Below are 14234 nucleotides of genomic sequence, written 5' to 3' on the forward strand. Positions count from 1 at the left end.
TTCAATACAATCATAAGCTAAAAGTCTTATGTGATATTTCAATACTTTTTTAAAAAAAAAATTACTTACCCTGGATTTCTTAAATATTATATTCTTCACGTAATTATAATAATGTTGAACACGCAGAACTTGAACAGTGCCCTACTTAGTGCAATATAGTAGTGATTTCTTGTGTTTTTTTTTTTTCCTTCACTTCGCGCTAGTCGATAAAATCAAGGTCAAATTCACGTGTTATATCGTAGAGAGTAACGCCACGCTAGTGTCACGCGTCGCGCTTGGCTTGGTACTCGTGAGTAGCTGGACGAGCAGCTACTCGCCTTGGCGTGTCCCGTGTCACGTGTCGCTGCCCAATTAGACGGCAACTTGCTCGCGCCAAGCCGTCATCTATTAGAAGGCCCTTCCAGACACTGGCACACCGGTGTTGCCTGGATACCGCGCGACTCCGCTACCGCACGGAGTACCTAGCATGTGTGTTGACATTGCGATACTCTGGACGGCGAAAACTGGAGTGGTGGAGACTGTTAAGTCCGCACGCGACCAAAGACTGGCGACTCAGGGTAACTAACTGGTCTCCACGCCACTCCAGCATCACACACACGTGGTCGTGTTGGCGTGAAGAGAAATTCACATCTTGGTAACCATTGACCACGCTAGGGCACCGAAACTACTGCGTTCCCATAAGCAGTCGGTAAAATATAGGGGGAGCCAATATAACGTGGAAAAATTTTCCCCCACTCGGCGGGAACCTTGCAGTGAACCAAAGAACAGAATGTAGAAAATTATTTGTTTTGAACATTTTCTAGAATGTTCGGTAAGTTTTCAAATTATTTATTCTATTATAAACTGTGCCCGTAGCCTCACACAAAACACTTTAGCCTCCCTTCCGCAACCAGGGCGAAGCAGTCAAGGAGTCTTCATGCGATGTGCATGCCTCTGGATACACAGGAGAGAAAAGTCGGAAAAATCACGGGAGCCAGTTTTTTTTTTAACCTAACTTAAAACTAAATGTGTTTGGGAGGGGTCCGGATTAGGGAGGCACCTAAGTGCGTCTCAGGCCGAAGCCTATCACGCCTTAGTCGTGCTGGGATTAGCCATGCAGGGAGAGGGTCGCATGCATCGTGTGCTAGGAGGGGATTGGCCAGCCATGGCAGCGATTGTTGCCATGACTAACTCCCCTCACTCTTATCTCTAGTCTAAACTACTAGTTAAGTTGGGCCCAGGTAAAACCTGCATAGATACAGAGAAAACCCTGGGCACTGTCATGCGGGATGCAAGTTTGCATGTATTAAATGTAGGAAGTACAGGAGACAGAGGATGGTCTGGATGAAGAGTTGGTCAGAGTAGAAAGAGTCTACCATGCGGGGGTTGGGAACTTGGACTCAAAGTCCGCTTTGCGTTCTTCTCCGGGACTGGAATTAATGGCCCGGGACGCGAGCGCCCCTGGCGGTGAGTGTAAACACAAACCACTCACATCCGCTCCAGACAGCAGCACCTATAACTAAAAGAAAGAAAATTAATCATCCTACAAACTAAACAAATGTTAGTAAATGCATGTTGCGCGGGCTAACATGCCGTAACGGTACTGTAATTAAGAATAACTAAAACTATGTTTTTGGTTTTTTGTTTTTTTAGATTTTTTTCTTTTAGTGTTGTTAAAGTTAGCGGGAAAGTGGTTGCGGACGATACAGGAAATTTACCCGACTTCCAAAGTCGACTCCCTAGACCCATGGACCATTTCCTTTGCCGGAAGCGGGGGCCAGGCCTGCGGAGATAATAAACACTCCACTCGGCCCATGGCTGGCTCGTGTACCCTTGCAAGTAGGGCGGTGCTTGCAGCTAGCACTGCAGCCTGCTGCAGCACTTCCCTCGCCCGACGTGTGTTCGCAGTCGGCGGCCTGGGATGCGACGCCGCTGCCACTCCAGGAGCCGAGTGGCCTCGTCCTGAGTCATGGATGCCACTCTCTGGAGGCTGGCCGTCGTCTGGTTTCTCTTTAACACCCTTCAGGGGTGGAATTTTGCAAAATTGAAAGAAAAAAAAATCAGTAGTCTAATTAATTATTAATGTGCAATAACTAGAGACCGGAAAAATTCGCAAAATCATTTCGCGATAGGCTAAAATACAAATAGTTATACCTCAGTGCTGCCTCTGCTATTGGCTCACAACTCACATGGATGACTCTGGGCCAATTAGAAACACCCGGCCAAAGCTGTATCGAATCACAGGCTGCTACGTTGGGACGTCTCAAAACACAGCAGCCAATGAGTGGGTGACATTTGACCGAGTGTACTTAGAACTACGGAGTTCATCCTACAGGACATTGAACCCGCGAATTTTTCCGGTCCTTACAAATAACTTTTCATAAGCTTGATTATCTTCGGAGATACGCTAAATTATTGCAAACCATACTACCATATTTTCACCCACTTAAGGGGCCCGCCTACCTGGGCACACATACAGTGTGCAGAGCTTCAGGAAAAACAACGCGATTTCAAAACTACTCAAGATATCCGAGTGGGGCCTATTTACGAATAGCATTTAAGAGTTCGCTGAGGACCGAAAAGTACTTTTAATTTCGGATTAAGTTTTTAAACTGTATTTTTAGAAGCGTTAAAATGCCTAAAACGCGTGTTTTCAGAGTAATTTTTAGGCATAAAACAATCAGTATAGATTCTTGAAAGCACTTAAGGGGCTTGCATAACACCTTTATCTTCATTTCTCCGCCATATAATGTTACGGTCACCGCTCAAATTTCACAGTTATCCTGTGACGACGAGAAGACTGCGCGCCAGACCAGAGTCGACACCGCGCTGGAAGCACCAGCGAGCGTCGCGCTTATCACCCCGCCTCACTAACACACATACACCCCTGACGAGGCGGGCCCCTTAAGGTAGAATTCCGTATTTTATATATATATATATATATAAGTGTTTAAATTAACCAAATAACTTACTAACGAAACCAGTTTCAACAAAATCCATCACGTAATTTTTTATTGATGCCGGAACAAACAGGAAAACAGACAAGAAATTTTAAAAACTCTATATGTGAATTTTAAAAATTATTTAAATAGATGGTTCCAACAGAATTTTTTTTTTCATAACTATTGTATCTAATGCAAAGACCTTTTACTCCGAACAGTTTTTTTGTCAGTATGGATTTATTTCCATTACTTTCGCACAACATAGATAAACGAATGTGATCACGTTTACAAGTTGGTTTTTTCTGACCTGTTTTGAAAAATAAATAAATAACATATTTTGATCAGAATTTTTTTAAGTTTTCGTAAAATATTAATTATACGTGATGTATTTTAAAAAATGAGTTTAGGAAACCAAAAATTAGAAACACATGAATAATAATAATATTATTACCAATGCAACGGTTTAACCATCATTCGAAAACAAAATTCAAACATTCATTTCAGTAACGTCGCAATCAAGACGCGATGGAAATAGAAAAAAAAAAAAATTCTTATCGGAAAGTTTGTGGCTCTTATGCTGGAATCACAACACAGCGAAGGACGCGACGCAATGGACGCGAATTGTTTTATAACCAATCACGTTCGACATGTCCGTGACGTCGCGTCGGCGTGAAATAAATGGCGTACGCGACATACTTCCCAATTAAAAATATTTTCTATTTCCATAGCATTGTGGGAGCATCGTTACTGAAATGAACGCCAGAATTTGGGTTTCGAAAGATGGTTAAACTGGTGCGTTAGTAGTACTGTCATTATTTGCGTATGTCTAAAAAAAATTTTAAATAAATTTATTTAAGAAATATCTGCAATGTGTTCACGCACGGTGATTTTTCTCATTTAATAGGTATTAAATTTTAGTCAAACAAGTTTCTCTCAAACATGTGTATTAAAAATAAAAACCTACACGCGTTGATGGCTATCATATGTTTGTGTTTATGAAATAGCAAGTCACAATTGCTATTTAATCGTCTATTTCTGTTTGTCGCGTGGGTGAGAAGAGCATGTTCACAATAACGCGATATTTTGCATTCGTATCGCATGCTACGCGTCGCACCATCGCGCATACGTGACAGATGTGTCGAACTTTTTTTTTTGTTATAAAAAATATATCTTATTCGCGTCGAACCCGTCGCGCTATTGTGACACCAGCAAACAATTGATAGATTACGCTGCAATAAAACCTTTTTGCGCGCAGTCGGCATCAAAGACGTCTGTCTGACTTACTGGATTACTACATTCTGTTGAACATTCCTTATCAACCTCTCAGCACGAATTGCAAGCGGTTTTTTTTTCTTCCTGAGTTGTGAGTAAGTGCTTGGAACTGAGGAACGACCTTGAGAAGTCTATTGTTCTACTGTTCTCCAAACACTTTCCCCCCTCCCTTCTTCATGTTTGCAGACGAACTTGGTTACCCACGAATAGAGGACTCATTTTGACTCCCCGAACTCGTTGTTGGTTGCAGAATTATTCGAAAGAGCGTTAGAAATATTGTCAAAAAATTTTAATTTTAGTCTTCAGATCGGTTTATTTTAAAATTACCAATATCAGTTTCAACTTTTAAAAATTTCAAAACTTGAAACGTGAAATTTTTTTACACATATTAGACTTAAATAAACTACTTTATTGTATTCATTCCCTTCAATCCGTAAAAACTTTCACTTTGGACCAGGTTTTTTTAAACATTCAATCATAATTTTCTAATCCTAAAACGACGTTATTTTTTACCTGGGTATACGAATGCGAAGTTTATTAGATGAATATATTTTTTTTTGTAAAAAAAAAAATGACGAGTAGTAGGGATTTCGAGTGGCTGCTGAGCCAGACTTACCCATACGACACAAAACTTTCTTACTGTAGAACGTGGGAGATCGGTACCAAGCGAAGCAAGATGCAGAAAGATAAGTACTTCGGACCGGGTACTTTTCGTGATACCCTTGTTGCTCTCCGACCTGAAAGAAACAATATTGAAGTCTTCAGGCGTTGGGAATGCTCGTTTGCTTATAACATGTAAACCACTGGAACTGCAGATTATCGGCTAGACGACAGCGATGAAACTGATTCCACAGGGACTTCTAACCCATAGTCCAACTCCTAGGCCTTGTGCATAAACTACGCAATAGATCAAAAACGCAAGGCGCAAAATGTTCCCATTGGTTGCGTGTTAAGTTATTGGACGTAGCATTTCTTGCGTAGTTTATAAACTCGGCCTTACTCGTTTTACTATCCCTCCCTTTCATTTCCAAACAAATATTCGACTTAGCGCAACAACCATTACTCAGCCTTCTAATTGCTGATTTAAGATTTTTTTTTTTACTTTTTTTACTTTTCTGGTTACACTTTATGTCACAAGAAACCTCAGAAACGAACAAAAAAAAAACATACAAAAATAATTAAAATATGCGAGCATACAAAAACAAGCCCAAATCAGCCTACGTCAAAAAAAAACATAGTAGGCCTACATATATTCCGTGGAAGGAATTTATAAAACAATTATTACAGCACATTCGGACACAGTGGGCTAACAACGACGAGAAAGTATCAACCAGGACATTAAATAAAGGTAAAGAACAACTCAGCGTCGAACAGACAAACCCAACGATGATACGTAACAGATAATGTGGACGACACAACAGCGCAGAGCTGCACAGGAAAACCCGGCGATGTGATAAAACAAATATCCTGTACACCGCAACGACTACAGCACAGACGAACACAAATAGGCTTCCTAAGACAACAGTTCTAATTGCTGGTAGGGAAATGTTATTCACAAATTAATTTTCACAATGATCACCTTATTACTATTTACATCACATGAGATATGGGTCGGTACGGGGACGCACCACAACGCCGAAATACCACAACGCCGAAATACCACAACGCCGAAATGCAAAATTGACCACAACGCCGACAGCTAGAAAACTGCTGTGTACCACAACGCCGAATTACCACAACGCCGAAATACACTAACGCCGAAAAATGTCATTGAAGGATTGGCACAAAGGTTAGGTTAGGTTAGGCTAGGTTAGGCTAGGCTAGGTTAGGCTAGGTTAGATTAGGCTAGGCTAGGATAGGCTAGGTTAAGTTAGGTTAGGTTATATTACGCTATGTTAGGTTTGGTTAGGTAAGGTTAGGTTTGATTGTGGTATTTCGGCGTTAAGGTACATTTAAGAAATACACACAAATTCATTCAGTTGTTATTTCGGCGTTGTGGTACACAGCAGTTTTCTAGCTGTCGGCGTTGTGGTTGACATTCGGCGTTATGGTATTTCGGTGTTGTGGTAATTCAGCGTTGTGGTACAATAGGCGTTGTGGTACAGTCGGCGTTGTGGTCAATTTTGACATTCGGCGTTATGGTATTTCGGCGTTGTGGTAACGACCCGGTCGGTACTACGTCACTGGGACTCAGCGCTCGGAGGCTCTCCAATACTCACCCCCCCCCCCTCCTCAACCCTTATCCTTCTGACTTCCGAAGGAATGCAAACAGATGACGCATCGCGTGCTGGAAGCTGAAAGTTAAGACTTTCAAGTCGAGATACACGTCTCTCCGATAAAGCTCAAGACAAACATTGTCCCCGAGCAGCTTCGTCACCAGGGTCGCCATGGATACCACAGTATTTTAGTTTTATGGCCCAAGCCATTTCGAATTATTGTTCCTGATACTGCCTGAAGCCAATGTAATTAAAATTATTTTATTCTCTTGCATCCCAGAATAAGCTATGTATGTCACCATATGATTAAAAGCTAGAAACTGTGTAATTAAATATTGTAGCAAGTTTTGGAGCTTGGCAAGCTATTATTTATTTTATGTCCTGTATGTTAGTTTGGATAAATAATATTAACGGTAATTATGATTATATAAAAAGTGTTATATTTAAGAATAAAGGGATGATTTCTCCTTGATGAAGGACGGCCTATGCCCTAGCTTGCTTAGGTAATCGAAATAAGACCGAAAGCAATAGCTTTAATAGTGTAAAAATTATGTATTTAATGAATTTTTTAATTTCAGCCCCCATTTTAAACCACTTGCAGCAATGGTTTGTCTGATCAAAAATGGTTTCAAACGAAATTTTTAGATAAAAATCATAAGATTTACACGCAATGTGAGTGGATTTGATAGTGCACCTACTAAAGAAGTTATGTTTTTTTTATTCTATCCCTTATTTTTTCAACTCCTTGCAGTACTTAATGGTTCATCTAATCAAAAATTGTTTCAGACAAAATTTTTGGATAAAAATTATAAGATTAATAAATAATTTGTACGAATTCGATGTTGTGCCTACGAACGGAATTTTTTTTTTGTCCTACAACCCTAGTTTTTTTCAACCCCTTGCAGTTATGGTTGATTGTATCAAAATCTTATTCAGACAAAAGATTTTGTTATTACTCATACGAGTAATAATACGATCAAAAGGATGAGATATTTTCTAGATTATGGGAGTTACACCGATTTTTCTGGGTTTTTTTTTTTTTTAAAAACCTTCCCCATTGGTCGGATATTGCCCATTAAAGAACTTGACCGAGATTTTCCACTACTTGACTTTATGTATCATTTTGGAAGTGATTTGTGAAATATTTAGACAGTTATCGTGAACACAAAATTGTAATATATGTATATATATATATATATATTTTTTTTTTGAAATGTCGATGTTTTATTGGGTCTATGGATCATTAAACTAAAAACTATACAAAAATATTCCGAAGACACACCATGTTAGCGGCTAATAAAAATAGTATTTCTTTTAAATCTACTTAATAATAGAAAACATTCGAAACATTTAACTGCATGGAATATGCGAAAAAAATTGATCGATCTTTTTTGAATATTCGAGAGCATATAAATACTTCTGAACGTGTAGTTTACGTAATGTTCCAGAAGAAGAATGAACTCATATTGAGTTATAGAGTTATTTAAATTATAAATTAGGTAAAAAGACAAGGACTTTATGAGATGTCATTGAGTTCAGTTTGATCTGGCGGCGTAGCACAACACTCGGGGCTTGAACCCGCACTAACTTATACGTGATTCACAGGGGCGGATACAGGAATTGTTTCGGAGGGGGGGAGGCACACGAATATTTAATAAAATTTTTAATTTGAAGACGCGTGTTAAAAAACACATTACTATTGAACCTAACATGCTGACATATGGACCTGCAGTAGTAGCCCTAGGTGACGCCACTTCTCTCACAGTAACATTGTTGTCTTCACTTATATGGGAGGGGGTAGATACATCTCCCGCACCCCCCTGTGTCCTCACCCCTGGTGCAGATATATCAGTGTGTGAGCCCGAGTTTAGCACGTGTGTTTGAACCGACAAACGTCATCTCTGGATAGGGTCCTTGTATCTTGTATAATGTCCATATGTTGGCCTATATGCATGAAAGTAAGCAGAAAACTTAAAATATACAGAACGTTTTTTTTTCTTCACAAAATTATGTTTATGTTTATCAATATGGTTTCACAGTCATGATTTGGCAAACACAAACGGGCCTTCTCAGTGAGGGGCTTCTTAATTCCAAGTTGGGAGGGGGGGGGGAAGTTCTGATCCACCCTTCCACACACCCCTCCCGGATCAACGCTTATGTTGTGAGCTGTTGGAGACGAGAAGGAAATAAAAATGATTTGAGAAATCGGGAGTTTGGGTTCGAGTCCCTGTGCAACGTCGGGTGATGCCCCGGCTTCAGTTTCACCCCCTCATTCCCCCCCCCCCTCCCCACAATACGGAGAGACCACGTGTTCGGGTGCACGCCGAACAAGAGGCAACGCTCGCCCGAACCGCCGAAGGTCGCGCCCCGCCTCCTCGTACCTGGAAGCGGCGTGGCTGATCAGCCGCGACGCACGTTGCTGCACGACGAGGGAGGGGAAGCAGGCGGCGGTACGATGACGCCCGGGTTTGTCGGAGGGAGGGGGAGGGGGGAGAAGGGAGCAGACGTGAGTCACACCGGGCGCGGGTAAACACCGAGCGCGCGACGGGAAGTCGAGTCAGTTCAGTAGTCGGCGGCGCAGCGCGCAGCGAGGAGTGAAACGTCGTTCGGCGGCTCGGTGATTTGAACGCACTTCCAGACGGTTAACCTCCCTTGCGCGCGTGGAGGGGAGCGAGGGGTGGGGTTAGGGGGATCGAGTGTGAAGTCCCCCGCCATGTTCGCGCTCCGGACGGACGCCGTGGACCGCGCTCGTCCGCCGGCGAGTATACCGACGACGACGCAGGCGCTCTGACGACGGCGATGGAGCCGCGCGGGGAGGTGAACGCGACGGTGGTGGTGAAGCAGCTGGTGGCGCCGGGCGTCGAGCAGAGCTACGACGAGTTCCTCGCCGACGTGTGGGTGGGAGTTGTGCTGACGCTGATGGTGCTGAGCTGCGTGTGCTGCGTGTGCTCCTGCCTGCTCTACCACAAGTTCATGCAGTGGAAGCGACGAGGTGAGTGCCTGCGGCGCGGACTGCACACTCTATGCCATAGCTCCCTCCTTCCCCTCCGGCTCCGTAATATACAATGTATCATGGGCGCAACAACAGGGGGGGGGGGCAAGGGTATTTTGCCCCCCCCCTTTCTGAAACCTTGAAGTGGGGGCAAATGGGGGCAAAGAAAGTGCTGTGTAATCAATTTTTAGATAATAAAACTGCTTAAATAGCACCATTTTTTCCACATTGAAATACCAATTTTCCCGGGGGAGGACCCCCGGACCCCTCGTTTCAATAGGGGGGATCGATGATTCTTTATGAAAAGGTATATTTTCCTCCCCCCCCCCCCCTTGGAAATTTAATTGTTGCGCCCCTGCAATGTATATACAAGTTTCCAAACTTACAAACAAAATAAGTAGAGACCTGTAAAATTCGCGGATTCATTTCGCGATAGGATAGAGTACAAATACTTTTGACATTATTTTGCTTCAGTGATTGGGCCACAGTTTAATCTCAAGGACTCTGGGCCAATGAAAAATCTTTCAACATAAGAATTAGCGAATCACGATCATTCCAGTCAACAGGTGTTACGAGTCGATAACCAATCAGCAGATGTAATTTGCACGAGTGCATAGAGGATCTTGGAGTCTATCCTTTAGGGATTTGAAATCGCGAATTTACAGGTCTCTAGAAATAAGGTGTTATCATGGTTTTAAAACGCAATTAACACAACATAAGGCAATAAATTCGGTAATTTGTGAATTAAACAATAAGTGTAAATGCTAGAGCTGTAGCAAACCGTATGTATTCGTTACTGAGTAACGGGTGCGGCATCTAGTAACGAGTAACGAAACGTTACACACGAATGCATTTCGTTACTCGCATCTTTCGTATGTTTCACGCATGCGCGCGCTTATTCGTTACAAAGAACGATGTTTGTTTATTAATAAAAGTATAATTTGGAAATTCGTCGTCCAAGTTTTTTACTGTTTATTAAAGGTATTGTGTGTGTAGACAAAGTTTTAGATTCGAACAGAAACAACGTAAGAAAGTATTTTTTACAAATTATAAATATGTATGTTTTTGTTTTTTATAATCGCGTTTTTTCACGTTTTATGTTCTTATCTTAAAAGATATATTATAATAAAGCCGCTCTAATGAGAGTTAATTGTTTCTTGGTTAACAAAAGCTGTTAATTATCAAATATTTGTAATTGTTTATATTCGATTTATTTTTATTTACGCGACGTCATAATTTACGCGTACGAAATACGACTCGATTCGATGCTGTTACATAACATAGCATGTGCCATGTCATGCGGTATCAGAAGTAACGAGTAACGATACGAAAGTAACGAGTACTAATTGTTATAGTAACGAATACATACGAGTACACATTTTTTCGTTACTTTTACACCTCTAGTAAATGCTAGCCTTATATGCATGTATGCAACCAATATTGACAATATACACGGGAAACATTGGCCATATTCTACATAAGCTTTAAAACAAGCACAACACAATATTATACGTAACAGTTGAGCTCCACGTAATTCAACATATAAGTAGCTACAATTGTACATTGCGTAGTTTCCTCTATCTTGCTTAATTTTATTATATTACTAAAACTATGATGGGTTTTGGCCAATCAGAAGCTTTGAACGTTATTCTACGTCTCATCATTCGAGAACTTTATTTAATAAATAAGGAAATGCTTCTGTTGGCTAACATTTATTTCTTATGTATTTTATATTCGCACGATCTATTAACATAAATCTCCATTTTCCAAGTGAACATGTTAATTATTGAATTTAATTTTTCTATTCCTGTCCTATAGTGTTGTTTGTTCTGTTAATAATATTTTTTCCTTATAATTACACTACAAACTACAGTAACATTAATTTTTTGAAGGCTAAAACAACCAAAATAAACAAATGAATGGGTTTAAGTTTAAGTTAGTTGTAGCTGGGCTGCTAGGTTAGACTTGTGTTGTGGACGTACTTATCGCTATCACTCTCAATGAGTTAATACTATGTTGATTGTGTCTAGACCTTTCAAGCGCGGCTCCAGAAGGGGGGCGGTGGGGGCGATAGCCCCTCCCGAGACCAATTTTATTGATTAGTGTATATTTATGTTTTCTTAAATATTTAATTTCATATGATAAACTTTTATCTCATCAAAAGTTTCATGGAGCTACTAAAGTTCTGTATTTGAAACCTGTAATTTTTAAATAATATTCCAAGGCCAATATCTGACCACTTTCATTTTTTGAAACTATACGAACTTTCTTTGTGCGATAGCCCCTCCAGAAAAGTCATCCTGAAGCCGCCATTGAGACCTTTAGCATATGTAGTAGAAGCCCTAGGCTTATTTTCGATAGATTTCGGAGAAAGACTACCTATTGTATATAGCCGTTACCATGGTGCGATTCCGGAAAATTGTTGCATAGTTTTTCGTTTTATGGTACATAGACCCCAACAGTCCATGGGTGTAAATCTGGGAGTGGAGGGCAGGGGACACGCCCCCTGGAATAAAAAAAAGTCCCTCACTGTTGGAGCCTGCTTGCTCTTGCAAAAATGTAACTGTGAAACGGGAATCATAAACTTAATTCCCCCTCCTCCTCTTCTAAACATTTTACAGATTTTCACCCCTGTCCAACACACTAATTTTGCACAAATCACTTCGAAATTGATTCATAAGATTAAGTAATGGGAAATCTCGGAGATGTTCGTTGATTGGTAAATTCATATCAAAAATGGAGGTGGTTTTTGCAACAGATATCGCTATAGGCCTATAACTCCCTTAACATAACAAAAATCGCATCCGTATAAAGTTATTATACATAGAGTAATACCGAAAACCTTGGTCAAAATTAATTTTTAATACAACTAACCATAACTGCAAGTTGTGGAAAAAACAGGAGTTGGAGTATAAAAAAAAATAGCTTCCTTAGTATGTAAGCACACATAAAGTCCGTTAAAATTGTTTGTAAATCTTGTGAATACCTTTTATCTCATACTTTTGCCTGAATCAATTTTTGATAAGGACAACCATTGCTGCAAGGGGTGGGAAAAAAAGGGGGTTTATATCAAAATAAATAATGTAGTACTATGCAGACTATCAAATCCTTTTTTATTATATAACTTAAAAATATTATCTACAACTTTCGTCTGAAATAATTTTTTATACATTTAACCAATGCTTCTAAGGGTGGAAAAACGGGTTGAAGGACAAAAAATAATCATAGTTACATTATTAGGTTACTATCAAAATTTTTACTACAAGTTATTGTAAATCTTCTAAATATTATCTAGATAATAACGTTTCGTCTGAAACAGTTTTTGATAAGACGAGCCATTATGCAGGTTGTTTAAATACCAGGGGTTAAAATAATAAAAGATAACTTCCGTATTTGTTCACTATTAAATCCGTTCTTATTTATTATAAATATTTTTTTTAAAAAAATTCTAAAATAAATATCGGTACGACTAACCATAATTGCAAGGGCTGGAAGAAAAAAGGGCTGAATTAAAAAAAATATTTATATATTAGTATGTATTTTATCAAATCTATTTCTAATTTATTACAAATATCGTAAACATTATCTAAAACTTTTGGCTAAACATTTTTTGATGACACGAACTAATACTGTAAGGATGTAAAAAAAGGGTAAAATAAATAAAAAAATTCAAAATCTTACGATGTAGGCCCTACACAATCAAATTCGTTTCAAAATATTATAAATTATCTAAAATTATACTAAACCTTGGTCCAAAACAATTTTATACGACCTTTATTAATGCAAGGAATGAAATATAATATTTAAAGGTCAAACTATTTCGTAACTACTTTAGTATTGTAGTATGAAGGTCATTCTAAGGTTTCAAATGCTGAACGCATTTTCTAAAAAAAAACCTTTGAAACTTTCTTTTCTTTGCTTGAATTACGAGAAAATGTTAAACAACTCAATTTGCAATATTGGAGAACATTTATAGGATGTTATATCAATTAAGTTCTGAAAATCATAGTTTTTAAAAGTTTCCAGAATGTTCCAGAAGAAATAATTACATACTTTCAAATCTACCTGCATCTGTAGACTGTGCCGAAAGGGATTTTTTAAAAAGGGATTTGTAAAATTTGATTCTATTGATGGGAGATTGAAGGAAAAAACATCATCTTTGTTTAGTCTTCTGTCTTGTATTTCTATAGGCCTATTGTAATATTACGCAAAGTACATATCAAAATATAAATTCATACATATTTCACAAAAAATTCCAACAATTGAATGAGATTCCTTGCAGTAAGCATGTCACACGGGTCACTATCACCACTCCATGTTATCTTCGTTGTGCCAAGATTCAGCATGAGCAACATGACGGAAATTTTAATTAAAACCGTAATAATTTGAGAGTTACAAAAAGTGAAAAACAAAAGTCAATTAAAATATTTGTGCCGTAAGATTGCTTGTAAAGATTTTTTGTTTGTTTCAGTTTAACGTATTGCATAAACTGTGTCAAGCCCGTTCTACAATGACACGTAAACGGAGGCGGATCCCCCAGAACGGAATATCTACAATGGCATGCATGCGGACACAGACCCGTACGGATCAGCTCGATCAGCTCGGCAATGTACAGTTCTTTCTTTTACGTTACTCCGTGCGACGCGGCGGTAGCCATGTTTGCTTACGGTTTTTATACGTGAAAAATCGTATTCAAATACAATTATTGTAAATTCTGACTGCTGAAATGCTTGTAGACAGATACACGAACGTATGAGACGTGAAACTCGCGTATTAAAAAAACGTATAACTACGTCCTCGCACTCGGATATGAAATATATAAGTTAAAAACCC

At 39.4% G+C, this 14234-nt stretch overlaps 1 protein-coding gene across 1 annotated transcript in view; it reads left to right on the plus strand.

The window, feature by feature from the left end:
• The first annotated feature begins 8884 nt into the window (after nt 1–8884).
• LOC134533651 (protein commissureless 2 homolog) overlaps nt 8885–14234 on the plus strand; it is a 54746-nt gene continuing 49396 nt past the window's right edge. Inside the window, exon 1 of the mRNA XM_063371191.1 lies at nt 8885–9401. Within this exon, the coding sequence (XP_063227261.1) occupies nt 9209–9401 (193 nt within the window). The 5' untranslated portion in view covers nt 8885–9208. The remainder of the gene's footprint in view (nt 9402–14234) is intronic.

Source organism: Bacillus rossius, chromosome 1 (genome assembly GCF_032445375.1).
Source record: "Bacillus rossius redtenbacheri isolate Brsri chromosome 1, Brsri_v3, whole genome shotgun sequence".
Taxonomy (NCBI): Eukaryota; Metazoa; Arthropoda; class Insecta; order Phasmatodea; family Bacillidae; genus Bacillus; species Bacillus rossius.